This window comes from Alnus glutinosa, chromosome 5 (genome assembly GCF_958979055.1).
Source record: "Alnus glutinosa chromosome 5, dhAlnGlut1.1, whole genome shotgun sequence".
Classification (NCBI taxonomy): Eukaryota; Viridiplantae; Streptophyta; class Magnoliopsida; order Fagales; family Betulaceae; genus Alnus; species Alnus glutinosa.
Window position 1 is genome coordinate 7,681,130 of NC_084890.1, and position 15,184 is coordinate 7,696,313.

General features: G+C 42.5%; 1 protein-coding gene across 2 annotated transcripts in view; it reads left to right on the forward strand.

The window, feature by feature from the left end:
- The window catches only part of LOC133867898 (mediator of RNA polymerase II transcription subunit 16), a 33,571-nt gene that overhangs the window by 12,848 nt on the left and 5,539 nt on the right, over window positions 1–15,184 (forward strand). The window contains exons 4-10 of one of the 2 annotated variants that reach the window (XM_062304663.1): window positions 859–971; window positions 1,146–1,247; window positions 11,817–11,907; window positions 12,904–13,497; window positions 13,984–14,602; window positions 14,752–14,831; window positions 15,016–15,098. In XM_062304663.1, the coding sequence (XP_062160647.1) occupies window positions 859–971; window positions 1,146–1,247; window positions 11,817–11,907; window positions 12,904–13,497; window positions 13,984–14,602; window positions 14,752–14,831; window positions 15,016–15,098 (1,682 nt within the window). The remainder of the gene's footprint in view (window positions 1–858; window positions 972–1,145; window positions 1,248–11,816; window positions 11,908–12,903; window positions 13,498–13,983; window positions 14,603–14,751; window positions 14,832–15,015; window positions 15,099–15,184) is intronic. The other variant, XM_062304664.1, reaches the window with a different exon arrangement.

Consider the following 15,184-nt stretch of genomic DNA (forward strand, 5'->3'; position numbering starts at 1 on the left):
AATAAAACAAAGAAAGATTTTTATTTTGGGTGCCCAATTTCCTATAAGCATTTTTGTTTGTGGGACACATGGGTGGCGTATTATTCTGGTTCCAGTATATGAATAAAAAAAGAAACGAAGAGTACTTGCAAACCTCCTATCCATTGAGCTTGAATACTCATCAAATCATTTTTTCTTCAATATTAATACAAGGGGAAATGAAATTAGAAAGATAATGTGATTCCTTTAAATTGATTAACCATTTTTCTGATTACATAAGATCTTTATGGTTGCAAAAAAGAATGTCATTTCTTTGACAATAAATTTTAATAAGTATTGCTAGTAATTTGGTGAATTACCATACGTGTGCTGATCTTAGTTTGATGAACAAGTATGCTTCTCTTTGCTGTCATGTAGACATGTTCATTCCACAATTAAATGGAAAGGTTCTATGTGGCATCAGATGACCATTGGTTTGCTAGTTATTGAAGCGCTAAAATTATATATAGTTTCTTGTTATGTTTTTGTAATTTTTCCTGTGGCTAATGTACTTCCTAAATGGGCACAAAACATCTACATATGATACGCAACTTAGACATGGCAAAAAGCATGTCTTGTTTTGCAATTGATCATTGATTTACCTTTTCTCTGTTGTCATCATCATTGTTGTTGCTACACGTATGGAAGTGTCTAATTTGTCTATCATATAGGTAAAAGTTAGGATGTCCTTTTTCATATATGTAGTTTAATGTAATCCATTGTTTGTGAAACTCTTTAAGGTTTTTTGCCATATATATATATTTTTTTGGGGGAGGCGGGGGGTGGGTGGGTTATTGGTCTGATTTTGTCATTTATGATACATTTTTATACCTTTTGCAGATTCACCTCGTGATTCTGTTCAGTTTATTGAATGGTCTCCCACTTCCTGCCCTCGTGCCTTACTAATAGCTAATTTTCATGGGAGGACAACTATTTGGATTCAGCCTTCTCAAGTAAGCTACATGACTGGATTACTTTCTCCAAATACTTTAGTAGATGTCTTTTCCTCCTACCAATTAGTTTACTTCCTTTTGTTTAGCCTCTTTTCCCTACCTTTGTGTAGCTAGTAGCCTTTTGTTTATATAATTTTGTAGATTCTCATTATTATATATGGTCTATTCATTCAGGGGCCAGTTAATCTGGTGCGTGATGCTAGCTGTTGGCAGCTTGAGCATGAATGGCGACAGGATATTGCAGTTGTTACAAAGTGGCTATCGGGGGTGTCTCAGGTATGCAGGCAATTGTTGTCTTCAGCTTATCTGATAACTTAGATTATTTATATATCTATTTATTGCATATATCATGATGTAGTTTGGTGCTTTAATTGTTCTAATAGTTTCCATCAAGCTTTCATCAAGCTTTCTTCTCTGGGTTATGAGGTGGAGCTCGGTTTCTTATCGAGCATGGGTGCGGGTTGCAAGGCTCCTAGCTCACCCAACCCAAGTTTTGCCTTGTCGGTGACTTCGCCGGAGGTGGATCTGGTCTTGATGACTGTGTTTGGGGATGTCCGGTTTGATGGGTCTTCTCTGGCAAGGCCAGAGGGTGCTGGTGGTCCTCTGTCCCCGCCGTTTGTTGAGCCCGTAGCTCAGCCTTCGCAGGAGGTCGTCCTTGTCCTGGTGACCACGAGTCCTGACGTCCGTCATTTTGGGTTTTCTCTGGTGAGGACAGATGTCGCCGATGGTCCTTTCTTGCTCTTGCCAAATGTTTAGCTTGTAGCCTAGGTCTCGCTGAAGGTTTCCCTTGTCCCAACAACCACTAGTAATGATGTCTGGCATGATGGGTCTCCTTCGGCAAGGTCTGTTGACGCTGGTGGTCCCATAGCCTAGTCTTCTTCGGCCGTGGGTTCCTCCTTGGGTGTATCTCGAGTCGTTGGGTCTGTTTCTTCCAAGGTGTTCTAGTGTGCTGATGTTGGGGGCGGAGGTTGGTGTTTGAGTTTGGGGAGCCCTCTTCGTCCTCTGTGGTGTTTTTCAGGGGATGTTGCTCTTGCCCCCATCAATATGTCTCCCAGGCTGCTCTCAGAATTGGTTTTGTTTCAAGAGGGTGCTTAACTTATTGAAGAGGAAGGTAAAGGTGGTGCTTTGTGCCTTGTTGATGAGATAGATAGGGATGGAGAAGGCGATCTTTTTTCTCCTTTGTGTACCTTTTCTCCCTCCTCATTGGTTGAACCGGGACACTCCAATTGGGTTGTGCAATGTTTGAAGGCGATTTATCCCATTGTGGGGATCTCGTGTGAGATTCATAAGCATAAGTTTTGGCCCTTTTGACCTTTCTTGAAGAGGAATGCCGGATTGAGGCGATGATTGCCCCTTCTAAACGTGGTACAAAAGTGAGAAGGGAGCTAAAGAATTTGGAAGGCTCAATTAATTACGATGCTAGTGTAAAAACTAAAATGAATTTAGGGTAAAATGCCTTAGGCGCTTGATACCTAGGTCTTGTATTGATGTAATATATATATTGATGTTGCCGTGTGTATGGCATATTCTACTACAAGGGATCTTTTCCATATTTACAAGACAGAATAAGGAAAGGAGTATCATGTTTTCATAGACAATATAGCCGTTGGCTTGTATGGAATTAATGAGGGGATGCTAGCTGTTGTGGGTAGGATATGGTAAGAATATTTGGTTGTCTAGTTTAGGAAATCTCCCTCGAATCATGGCTGATGTCTCTAGGGTTTGTGAGTGAGCTGTAGCGGCAGCTAGGGTTTGTGTTTGTGTTTGTGTGGAAGGTTCGGGTATGGTTTGTGATGGGGATGTAGTGGCGGCAGCTAGGGTTTGAGGTTCGGGTAGGGTTTGTGATGGGGATGTAGTGGCGGCAGCTAGGGTTTGAGGTTCGGGTAGGGTTTGTGATGGGGATGTAGTGGCGGCAGCTAGGGTTTGAGGTTCGGGTAGGCTTGTATCCTTAACACCCTCCCGCAAATTGATGGGAGGGACGACCGGAAGTTTGTCACGCAAGAAACAGAACCTATCAGTAGAGAGGCCTTTGGTGAAGATGTCGGCCAGTTGATCAATGGTGGAGATATAGCGGAGTTGAATGTCTCGGTTGGTTACTTTTTCGCGGATGAAGTGGATGTCGACTTCAATGTGCTTGGTGCGGGCATGTGAGACGGGATTGGAGGCGATGGACAAGGCTCCAGAGTTGTCACACCAGATGGTAGGTGGAGAAGGAAGAGATACTTGTAGTTCTTGGAATAGCATGCGGAGCCAGTAAAGTTCTGAAGTTGTAAGGGCCATTGCATGGTACTTGGCTTCAGTGTTGGAGTGGGAGACAACGTGCTGCTTTTTGGTAGACCATGATATGAGATTGGAGCCAAGGAAGATGCCAAATCCAGTGGTGGAGCAGCGGTCGTCGGGGTTTCCGGCCTAATCGGAGTCAAAGAAATCCGAGAGGTGGAGTGAGCTTGGAGTGTAGTGGAGACCAAAGTCAATAGTGCCTTTGAGGTAACGAAGAACTCGCTTAGCTGCTGTCCAGTGAGTGGAGGTGGGGCATTGCATGTGCTGACAGAGTTGGTTGACGGAGTAAGTTATGTCTGGACAAGTGAGAGTAGCATACTGTAAAGCTTCAACAATCTGGTGGTACTCGGAGGGATTGGGAAGAGCATCACCATCAAACTTGGACATTTTGGACCCGGTGGTGCATGGAGTGCGGTAGGGCTTGGAATCAACCATGCTGGCGCGGGTGAGGAGGTGTTGAATGTTCTTGGATTGACGCAGGTGGAGTCCGGTTGAATCCCGTGATGCTTGGATGCCAAGAAAGTAGGAGAGGGAGTCGAGATCTTTGATGGCAAAGTTAGCTTGTAGCTTGGTGATGATTGTTTGGATGGTCTCCATATTATTACCTGTAACAATAATATCATCCACATACACTAGAAGGAAAACGTGAGATGCGTTAGAGTGGAATAAAAATAAAGAAGGGTCCACTTGAGAGCTAGAGAAGCCAATTTCTAGGAGAGTGTGAGAGAGTTGGGTGTACCAAGCCCGAGGAGCCTGTATGAGGCCATACAAAGCTTTGTGTAATTTGCAGACATGGTGGTGAAAGGTAGGGTCCACAAAACCTTGCGGTTGTTCCATGCAGACATCTTCATCGAGGAAACCGTGAAGGAATGCGTTGGAGACATCTAATTGTTTGATAGGCCAGTGGAAATGAATGGCCAAGACTAAGAGTAAGCGAATGGTAGCGGGCTTAATAACGGGGCTAAAGGTGTCATGGTAGTCAATACCACAGAGTTGGTCAAAGCCCTTGGCAACGAGGCGGGCTTTGTATGTCGACACTGTCATCCAATTTTTGTTTTATTTTAAACACCCATTTGTTGCGAACAGCGTTGTGATGTAGAGGGCGAGGACATAAGGATTCAAGTATTGTTATGCAAAAGGGCTTGAAATTCGGTAGTCATGGCAGCAACCCATTCGGGTTTGGAGGCTGCTTGACGATAGGTGGAAGGTTCAGGGGGGAGTCTGACCGAGTTGTCGGTAAGTAAAGGATATTTGATGAGAAAGGAGGTAAAGCCAGGAAAGGATCTAGGTTTGGAAGAGCCAGTGAGGGAGCAGGTGATGGGTCGGTTGTTGGGAAGTAGAAGAGGAGCAGGAAGAGTAGAGGGGACAGAGAGAGGACTTGAGGGTGGGTCTTGAGGGGCAGGCAGAGAAGTGGGTGGTAGGGTGGTTGAAGGTGAGGAGGATGGTGGGGAGTCAAGGATTGGTGACGGAGGAGAAGGGGAAGGGGGAAGGGAGAGTGAGGGAGTGTTGGGAGGTTGGGAAGTGCAGATGTGAGTAGGTTGAAAGAGGATAGGAGCTTCGGAAGGGGTGGTGACAGTGCAGGAACCAGAGGGAAGTTTGGGAGCTTTAGAGGGGAATTTAGTTTCATCGAACACTACATTGCGGGGAAGGTAGACTTTTTGAGATTGAGGTTCGAGGTAACGGTAACCACGTTGATTGGCTGCGTAACCAAGAAATATGCAGGGTTTACTTCGAAAGGCCAGCTTGTGTGAGGCGTATGGACGAAGTAGTGGGAAACAGAGACATCCAAAGCTGCGAACGAGAGTGTAGTCTGGTTCTTTCTTGAAGAGGGTAAAAAATGGGGATTGGTTTTGGAGAACAGGAGTTGGTAAGCGGTTAATAAGGAAAACAGAGGTGAGGAATGAGTCGACCCAATATTTGGCAGGGAGGCCAGATTGTGCAAGAAGTGTTATTCCATTTTCGACGATGTGTCGGTGTTTTCTCTCAGCAATCCCGTTTTGTTGAGAGGTGTGAGGACATGTGAGGCGATGAAAAATGCCATTGTTAGATAAAAATTGTTTGAAAGCTGTGGATGTATATTCGCCACCGTTGTCGGTCTGAAAATATTTAATTTTGGTATCAAATAAATTCTCAACTAATAGCTTAAATTTGATAAAGCAAGAAAGAACATCACTTTTATTAAATGAGGGGTACAACCATGAAAAACGACTAAATTCATCGACAAAAATAACATAAAATTTGCAGCCACTCAAAGATGGAACCGGGGAAGTCCAAACATCGGAGTGAACAACTTCTAGTGGAGTAGTAGACCCCCTAGTTGCTGTGGAGAAGGGTAACTATTTGGATTTTCCGAGCTGGCAGGACTCACACACGGACGAAGGACTAACTGGACCGAGGAGAGGAAGGTTGTGGGAACGAATAAGATGCTGAAACACTGAGGTAGACGGGTGACCTAGCCGTTGGTGCCAAACCATGTCATTTGTTTTGACACCAAGAAGGGTAGTGAAACCGCTACGTTTATTCAAGGAGGAAGGATTCATTTTCACTGGGGCCGTGGAGCAGCATAGTTCCTGTCAAGTTGTCATTCACAGTGAAATCAACGTCAGTGAGAGCAAACCAACATTTGTTACCTTTGCAGAATTTGTTAATAGATAATAAATTGGCAGATGCCCAAGGGCAGTGCAAAATGTTTTTGAGTAAAAATTTATGTCAAGAAGATGTACGGGAATGAACTAAAGAAGAACCAATGTGTTGAATAGGCAGACCTGCTCCGTTACCTACTCCAACTGTGTCGGATCCGTCAAAAGGTTGAGAATTGGTGAGATTGGAAGATTCAGCAGTGACATGCGTGTTTGCTCTAGAATTTGCTAGCCATTCTTGAGAGGTCAGTTTTTCATTGGCTTGAGCTGTCATGGCGGCGGGTTGCATTGGAGGATGGTGCCCTTGGTATGCAAAGTCCATGCAATGGAAGCAATCTAGGGCACGGTGACTGGTTTTGCCGCATATCTGGCAGGGAGAATACTGTCTTGAAGAAGGAGGGGTTTCAGGATTGGAGGGCTCGGTAGTAGGGAGAGGAGAAGACGATGGTGGGCGATATCGTGGAGAGAAATTGGGACTAGATCGTGGAGAAAAGGGAGGAGTATGAAATTGGTTGTGAGGTGAGGGGTGATGGTACTATCCAGGGGGTTTTTGGAAAAATTTTGGTTTTCGGAAGTTGGAATTGTTGGTGTATGAAGGTGGTTTGGTGCGGTGAGCATGGAGAGTAAGGGACCCAGCTTCTGGTGCAGTGGTGTGTTGTTGATTTTGGAGTAGGATTTCGTGGCTGAGAAGTTTGGATTGAAAGTCATGAAATGATGTTTCTCTGTCACGAAGGGTGAAAGCAGTGACGAAGGAGTTGAAAATTGGATTGATGCCATTGATGATGAATGAAATGAGATCATCATCATCAACGGGCTTACCGACTGCAGAAAGTTCGTCGGCCCAAGTCTTGGCTTGGTTGAGATATTCAGTGCAAGTCTTATTCCCTTGCTGCAAGCCTTGTAACTGGCGCTTGAGATGGGAGATTCTGGATCGAGATGTAGCAGCAAACCGAGTTGCCAAATTGCTCCAGGCAAGCCGTGATGTTTTTATACCGTACATCGACGGGACCAAGGAGGGAGCAAGAGAACAAATGATAAGATTGAGTAGTTGTTGATCTCTGCGCAGCTATGAAACCTAGGCTGGATTAGGTATTTGTGCATCGCCAGCTGCATCGGCGATGAGTTGTGGGGGACATGGCTCGGAACCATCAAGTAAACCTCGAAGGTCATCACATAGAATAGGTTGAAACTGAGCAACCCATCCTAGGTAATTAGGACCCTCTAGTTTAATGCTGCCCAGTTGTGTAACATTGTGCATGAATTCAGACGCTGCAGGGTTGGGGTTGGCCATGGAAGAGCGTTGGCTATTGAGAGGCTCTAATACCATGTAAACTAAAATGAATTTAGGGTAAAATGCCTTGGGCGCTTGATGCCTAGGTCTTGTATTGATGTAATATATATATTGATGTTACATACTGCCGTGTGTATGGCATATTCTACTATAAGGGATCTTTTCCATATTTACAAGAGACTGGTTCGAAGCGGGTATCGAGTCCGATTTTGTGCCCTTTGGGTTTGCCTCAAAGTTTCTCGGAGGCGGCGGCAACGGCTCTGCCGAATGTTAGATCCTTGCCGGAGTTGACGTCGGAGTTGTCTTCTGGGTTGCGTCTGGCTCGTTCTTTTACTAGGGGTTTAGAGGATGCTCCGTCGGGAGCCACTGTGACCGCGGATCCGACTCCGTCAGCGATTCTTGGTTGCTCTCTTCAGACGGAACCACCGTCGTTGCCTTCTCCTGGGGTGGTTCCGTATCTGCCTTCTTCCGGGAGAGGGGCTAGCGTTTTCTTCTTTCCCCCAGTGGCGGATTCTGATCTGTCTTGTCCGGCAGATCCAGCTCGTTCTCCGGTTTCTGCCTCTTCTTGTCTGATTCCTGGTTGTGCTGACAGTGAGACGCCAGTTAAGAAGGTTGCTGATTCTCCGGAGCCCCCAGTGAAGCTGGGTCTTAAGAAGTGGTTTCTCAACCATCGTCTGAAGGTGCCAGTTTCTCCCACCTTGCCTCGGAAGGCAAATGTTTTAGGGATGGTTGGCCCTTCCTCCCCTTCGAGAGGCTGCCAATCTCGAAATTGGCCGGTTGGATTTGATCATAACGGGGAGGTTGTGGTTTGGGAGGACGTCAATGATTTTTGGGATGGTTTGCCCTTGGATTGGGATATGGATGGTGATTTTGAGGAGGAGGCTTTGGCTATTCGGGATGCCATGGAAGAGGAATTTCTGCGTGAGAAGATGATAGCGCGCCAGAAATTGAAGGGAAAGAGGGAGTTGCTGAATTTACAAAGTTCCGTTAACTATGGTGTTGCTTCGGACTCCTCTAGGCGCAGGAAAGGAAAGGGCCTCAAGTTGTAGGGTAGTGTTCTTTAGAGGGCTTTTGGGTTGTCTCTAGGTTACTTTTGTGGGTTGTTTTGGTTTTTTTTTTCGAGTTCTAGGGTTTTCCTTTTGGGGTTTTTGGTGGGTTTCGGGCTTGGTCCTCTTGGGCTTTTTTTCTTTTTTTGTGCTGACTTTAGCTGCTCGTGTATACCTCCGGTGTACTTGGGGGCGCCTTACGCTTTTTAATAAACTTACTTATAAAAAAAAAAAAAAAAAAAGACAGAATAAGGAAAGGAGAATCATGTTTTCATAGACAATGTAGCTGTTGGCTTGTATGGAATTAATGAGGGGATGCTAGCTGTTGTGGGTAGGATATGGTAAGAATATTTGGTTGTCTAGTTTAGGAAATCTCCCTCGAATCATGGCTGATGTCTCTAGGGTTTGTGAGTGAGCTGTAGCGGCAGCTAGGGTTTGTGTTTGTGTGGAAGGTTCGGGTAGGGTTTGTGATGGGGATGTAGTGGCGGCAGCTAGGGTTTGAGGTTTAGGTAGGCTTGTATCCTTAACAGCTAGAGGTGAGTGCTCTAGTCGTGGTAAAGGCAAGGTGAGGGTACTTCCAATGTTTTTATGAAGCCAAGGATTATTTCCTGGAATGTGAGGGTTGAACGAGGGAAAAAAAAAGTCTGAGAGTTAGGAATTTGATTAGAGATTGGAAGGTGGACATTGTTTGCTTTCAAGAAACTAAGCTCGATGCTATGCCGCGCAGAATTTTGCTCAATTTATGGGGTTGTAATCATGTGGAATGGTGCTGTTTGGATTCCAATGGGGAGGGGGTATCTTAATCATGTGGGATAAAAGGGTGGTGGAGAAGGTAGCTGAGTGTGTGGGGAACTACACCCTAGCTGTTTCCTTCAGGAACATTGCCGATCATTCCACTTGGGCCTTTTCAGGTGTTTATGACCCTAATTCTATTAGGGATAGAAGGCTTTCATGGGATGAATTGGCTGGCTTGCTCAGTTGTTGGAACTTGCCTTGGTTTATTGGGGGTGATTTTAATGTCACTCGCTTCCCCAATGAAAGGTTAGGTGCGGCTTGTTTATGTTATGCCATGATGGAGTTCTCTGATTTTATTTTTGATCAGAGCCAGATGGACCTTCCTCTTGTTGGTGGTGCCTTTACATGGTCAACTTCACATGATCCCCTCGTGTGGTCCAAGATTGATAAATTTCTTTTCTCTCCGAAATGGGAGGCCTTGTTTCCGGGTGTTTCCTAGAAGAAGCTCCCTCGCCTATGTTTGGATCATTTTGCTATCCTTCTTGATTGTGGCAATGTTCTAAGGGGGAGTAGGCCCTTCAAATTTGAAAACATGTGGCTAAAGGTGGAAGGTTTTGTGGGCTTGGTGAAACAGTGGTGGGAGTCTAATCTTTTCCAAGGTATGCCAAATTGTCTTAGCTTGCAAGCTCAAGGCTTTGAAAATTGATTTGATGAGATGAAATGAGGAGATGTTTGGCAATGTAGCAAGGAAAAAGAGCAATCTTTTAGAAGAATTACGGGTTTGATGTTATTGAAAAAGGATGGGCCTTAGGCATGGAGGAGAAAATTACGTCCTTGTTCTTTCTAGTTAGATGGTTTCTTTTGTATACTTCCTGTGTACTTAAGGGCACCTTATGCTTTCAATGGGATTGGTTTATTACTTATCAAAAAATATCCAACAAATTTAATTGTTTCCATATAGAGTTGAGATATCTTAATTTTGTTTGATTAAATTTCGGAGTAATTCATGCCAAGGCATGAATTGTTCTAAGCTATGATTTGTAGGTGTTGACACCAGTGTTGAGTGTTAGAACGGACATTGTGGCTGACCAAGGAATTCTGTAAAATTAAGACGTGAGGGGTGCAGTCAGACATAGAAGAAGGTCTTTTACTATTATGAACTAGGAATTTCCTTGTAAATGTCTAGGAATTTAAATAAACAAAATGATAGTATTTTTAGCCTATTCTCCTCTGTCCTAAAATGTTACATCCACCATATGAGAAGTCTAGGGTTTGATAGAATAGAGTCAAATGCATCTGCAATAATAGCAGCCAAACCAGGGGGGAGAATGAAAAAAGTTCATGGTAGTGGAGAAGAAGAAATATCAGCAGCCTTAGTAACAGAGGAGAAGAACAAGAAGAAGCCAGCATCTATGATGACAGAAAATAGTTTCTTCCCCAGTAGTGTCCGTTTCTCCTGCTGCTGTACTAATTATTCTTAGAACTGATTTCGGTTCTTTTGCATTTTAATAATCAGGAAGAGTCTTTGGAGATAAAGACCATTTTACCCCTTTCTAAATGCGGAGCCTTTCACTTTTGAGTATGTTGTTTTCCCTCCAAAAATTTTATTTCAAGAGCTTTCATCTGTTTCTTCATGACTAGTTATATTGCTTCAATCAAAAAGATTTCTTGTAGACATTTTTAATGGGCTTGTTCAAGCCTTTCCTCTACTACTGTAACACCTCGGCTCCATATTAGGAAGAAGAGTTGCCCACATAGAGTAGGTGGTTTATAGAAAGAAATTCATGGGTGCTAAGTCTTACATTGGTTATTTATTAGGTGAAACTGGCATTTGTAAGTGATTATAGGGAAGCTTTAAATTGATTAGTCCTTTTGGGGTGATAGCGCAAATGTGGTTAGTGCTTTTTCATTAGGTTATTACAAATGGTATCAAAGCCACCTAGTAATAGGCCACGTGGTACTGTCAAACCCGCATGACGTGGTCCTGACAAGGATGTCAGGGATTTAAGAGAGTTTGTAACACCCCGTTCCCTATTGGGAAGAAGAGTTGCCATATATAGTGGGTGCTTTATAGAAAGAAACTCATGGGTGCTAAGTCCTACATTACTTAGTTATTAGGTGAAATTGAGCTTTATAAGGGATTTTAGGGCAACTCCAAATTGACTAGTCCTTTTGGGGTGATAAAGCAGATGTGAGTTACTCCTTATTTCCCAATGTGGGACAGGGGTGTTACAAACTCCTCTCTTAGACCTCTTATGTCCTCGTCTAGGCCACGTTATGCGGTGCTCTAGTACCACATGGCATGGCGTTACAATTTGGCTTTGATACTATTTGTAACAACTAAGAGAAAAGCGCTAGTCATATTTGCGCTATCATCCCAAAATGACTAGTAAATTTGGATATTCCCTAAAATCTCTTATAAAGCCAGTTTCACTTGGTAACTAAGCAATGTAGGATGTAGGATTTGATACTCATGACTATTTTTATAAACCACCCGCTCTATGTGGGCTATTTCTTATCTTCCCAATGTGGGACATGGGTGTTATAACCGCATAGGGCGAAATCCTTTTTTCTAATTTGTAACCATATCATAACATTTTGGCTTATGAGTAGGTTTGGGTAAACTTTTTACATCATTGATGGTTATTGTACTTGCTGTTTAAAGTCATTATGTGATCAATATCTATTAATATATTGCTCATCAATCTGTACATTTCAAATATATTTGCATTTTCCCTTATTTTTTCTGCATTGTCTCAGATCCTAGTTCTTGTGTGTTCTACTTATTCCTTTATCGTGTGATCTTGCATTTTAAGTTTTTTTTTTTAATTGTTTTACTTGTGCTAAAAATCAGTATAGGTGGCTTTCCTCCAAAAGCAGTACTCCAACAACCTCAAAGTCAACTTTTGAGGAAAAGTTCCTTTCACAGCAGTCTCAAACTTCAGGTTTGTTGTTCTTTGCAATTTCTCTTTACAATGTGTTTATGACCCTGCCCAGTACAGCAGGAATTTTAATGTCTGATGGACAATATTTCATGTGTAACTTGTAGGTGTTGGTTGTTTACCATAGTTGGTAGCAAGCTTAAACTAGGTGATTGAGATCTTGGAACTCAAATAAACCAGATGATTACCGGATTAACTTTGTTCTTCAATGGTTACTTATCAAAAATAAAAAGAAAAAAAACTTTGTTTGTCAATAGTCCTGTGGTTGTAGTTTCTTAATGTTGAACTCAATTACATTAACTAGTGATGCATGAGATTGAATCCTAGATTGTTGAGAAGGGTAAGTGCCTTTTTTCTTCTTCCTGTTTTTCTGCTGGTAGTTTTTCATGTTTTCGTATTCAAATTTCATTTTAAGGGATGTACCATGCAAAACATATAGTATTATCTTTTGAATATTATAATTTGTAAAAACTGTGATATAAAAGAAAATGAGAAAATTTTAACATTACTTATAGATCCTTGTGGGTGGTTGATGGTGTTTGTTGGGGGCTTCTAATGTATTTTGGGTTTCATGTGGGTTTTGGGTGTTGTGGGTATGTAGATCCTTGTGGGTTTTCTTGGGTTTTTTATGTGAGCTAATTGGGTTGTTCCTGTGTATACTTAGGAAGCCTTACGCTTTTTTTAATGAAATCTTCTTACTTATCAAAAAAAAAAAAAAAAACTTTACTTATAGAAGAAGTGATAAATTTATGTATCCATTCTTTTTCTTTTTTAAGACAATAATATGATTCTTTCAAATTAATTGGTTGTCAAAATTATTGATATAATATACAATCTTATATACGTATTACTGCCACTAGTACTATTTACTATGATAATGGTGAATAATAATGTATTCCCAAACTTAGTTGTTGTCTGCTTTTGTAAACAAATTCAGTTCATAAATCCGAACACCATCAAGAATGTTATATCTGACGCAATCTTTGGTTTTTGTTTCAGCTCGGTGGCCCAACTTTCTTTGCGTCTGTTCTGTTTTCTCATCCGGTTCTGTTCAACTTCATTGGTCCCAGTGGCCTCCTAGTCAGAATGGTGCATCGTCAAAGTGGTTTTGCACAAGCAAAGGACTTTTGGGTGCTGGACCTAGTGGGATCATGGCTGCTGATGCTATCATAACAGATAGTGGTGCCATGCATGTGGCAGGTGTTCCTATTGTGAACCCATCCACTGTTGTTGTTTGGGAGGTCACTCCTGGACCTGGAAATGCATTTCAAGCAACTCCAAAGACAAGTTTGAGCAATGGGTTGCCGCCTTCGCTTAGTCCTCCCAGTTGGGCGGGTTTTGCCCCTTTGGCTGCATATTTATTTAGTTGGCAAGAATATTTAATATCTGAAGCAACGCAAGGAAAAAGGACAGATCCAGATCTCAGCGACACTGTACCACTTCATTGCTCGCCAGTTTCAAACTTTTCTGCTTATGTGAGTCCTGAGGCTGCAGCTCAATCTGCAGCAACCACTACATGGGGTTCTGGGGTTACTGCAGTTGCCTTTGATCCAACTTGTGGCGGTTCTGTGATAGCTATTGTGATAGTTGAGGGTATGTTTAGTATCCTGACTTGAAATTATTAATTTTTTAAATTCAATTTCATGCTGCTGCTGAAGTGGAGCAATACTTTGTTTGTTGATGATATGTTTGAGTAATTTAAGCCCTTGATGGTGCAGACACAGTTTTCTCTCTCTCTCTCTCTCTCTCTCTCTCTGTTGGCTCTCCCCCCCCCCCCCCCCCTCCCCTTTAGTAACTGTTGCCTGTAATTTACTCCTTAGACATAAATTACATAATCTTGATTCATGCAAAGTATCACCGTTTTTTTATTTCTTTTTCTCCCTCATTCCTGTATAATGCACTAGTAAGTTTTGCATAGCATAACAAAAGTTTTTCACGTGCAATGATACACATCTGGCTTTCTGTCCATGTCTAGACTTCAGACATTGCTGAGCCTGATGCCTTATGTTCTCCTCACTTTCCAGTTAACTGATTTAGTGGGTTTAAGAAATTGATCAATAACTAATTTTGCATGTGCAGGACAGTACATGTCTCCTTATGATCCAGATGAGGGTCCTTCAATCACAGGATGGAGAGTGCAGCGCTGGGAATCATCTCTTAAACCTGTTGTCCTACATCAAATATTTGGAAATCCCACTTCTAGTTATGGTGGGCAGGCACCCATGCAAACAGTTTGGGTGTCCAAAGTGGATACAAGCATTCCACCAACAGATGATTTTAAATCTCACCAAGCAGCTCCAACAGGACCAGCTTCTGATGTAAGAAAGATGTGTGATTTAGGTGCTGACAAGGGGAAAAAAGTCATTTTTGATCCATTTGATCTACCAAGTGATGTTAGGACGCTTGCTCGAATTGTCTATTCTGCTCATGGTGGCGAGATTGCTATTGCTTTTCTGCGGGGTGGGGTCCATATATTTTCTGGTCCAAACTTCGCACCTGTTGATAAATACCAGATTAACGTTGGATCTGCAATTGCTACCCCCGCCTTCTCTTCAACAAGCTGCTGTTCAGCTTCTGTTTGGCATGACACTAGCAAGGATCGTACTATGTTGAAGATAATTCGTGTGCTTCCTCCCGCAGTTCCAAGTAGTCAAGTGAAGGCCAACTCAGCAACCTGGGAGCGTGCAATTGCTGAGAGGTAATTTATGAAAGTTCTTAAGAGACATATTATCTGCAGGGAGTAACCTTGATAGTCCACATATCAGTGCCAATAGATATTTTCATGTCAATTGTCAGAGTTATTTCAATATTTTGTATTCTGATGCTGATTTCTGTTTGTCAGGGCAGATTTTGGTGGAGCCTTTTGGTTGGAGTTGATTGGTGGGATGCTGTTGGCTGTACACAGAGTGCTGCTGAGGACGGCATTGGTAAGAATATTTAAATTTTCTGCAGTATTATTGTGTGACTGATAGGAGTATGGTGCAAGAGAAATTAGAAAAGAAATCTAATGTCATTATATGATACTTTCATTTATGCATTTTCTGAGAGAATATCTATGTATAATGATGGCAGCACCTCTTTTTTATGACAGTGATTCTTGCTTTCTTTCAGTTTATCTGAACAGTGTCATTGCAGTCTTGGATGCGGATTTTCATTCTCTTCCTTCTACACAGCACAGACAACAGTATGGTCCTGTACGTTTCTCTTGACTATTGCAATCTTAAAATCTAGTCATTGTTTAACCTTTTGAAATTTTTGTATGTGCTGACTTGATACTTAC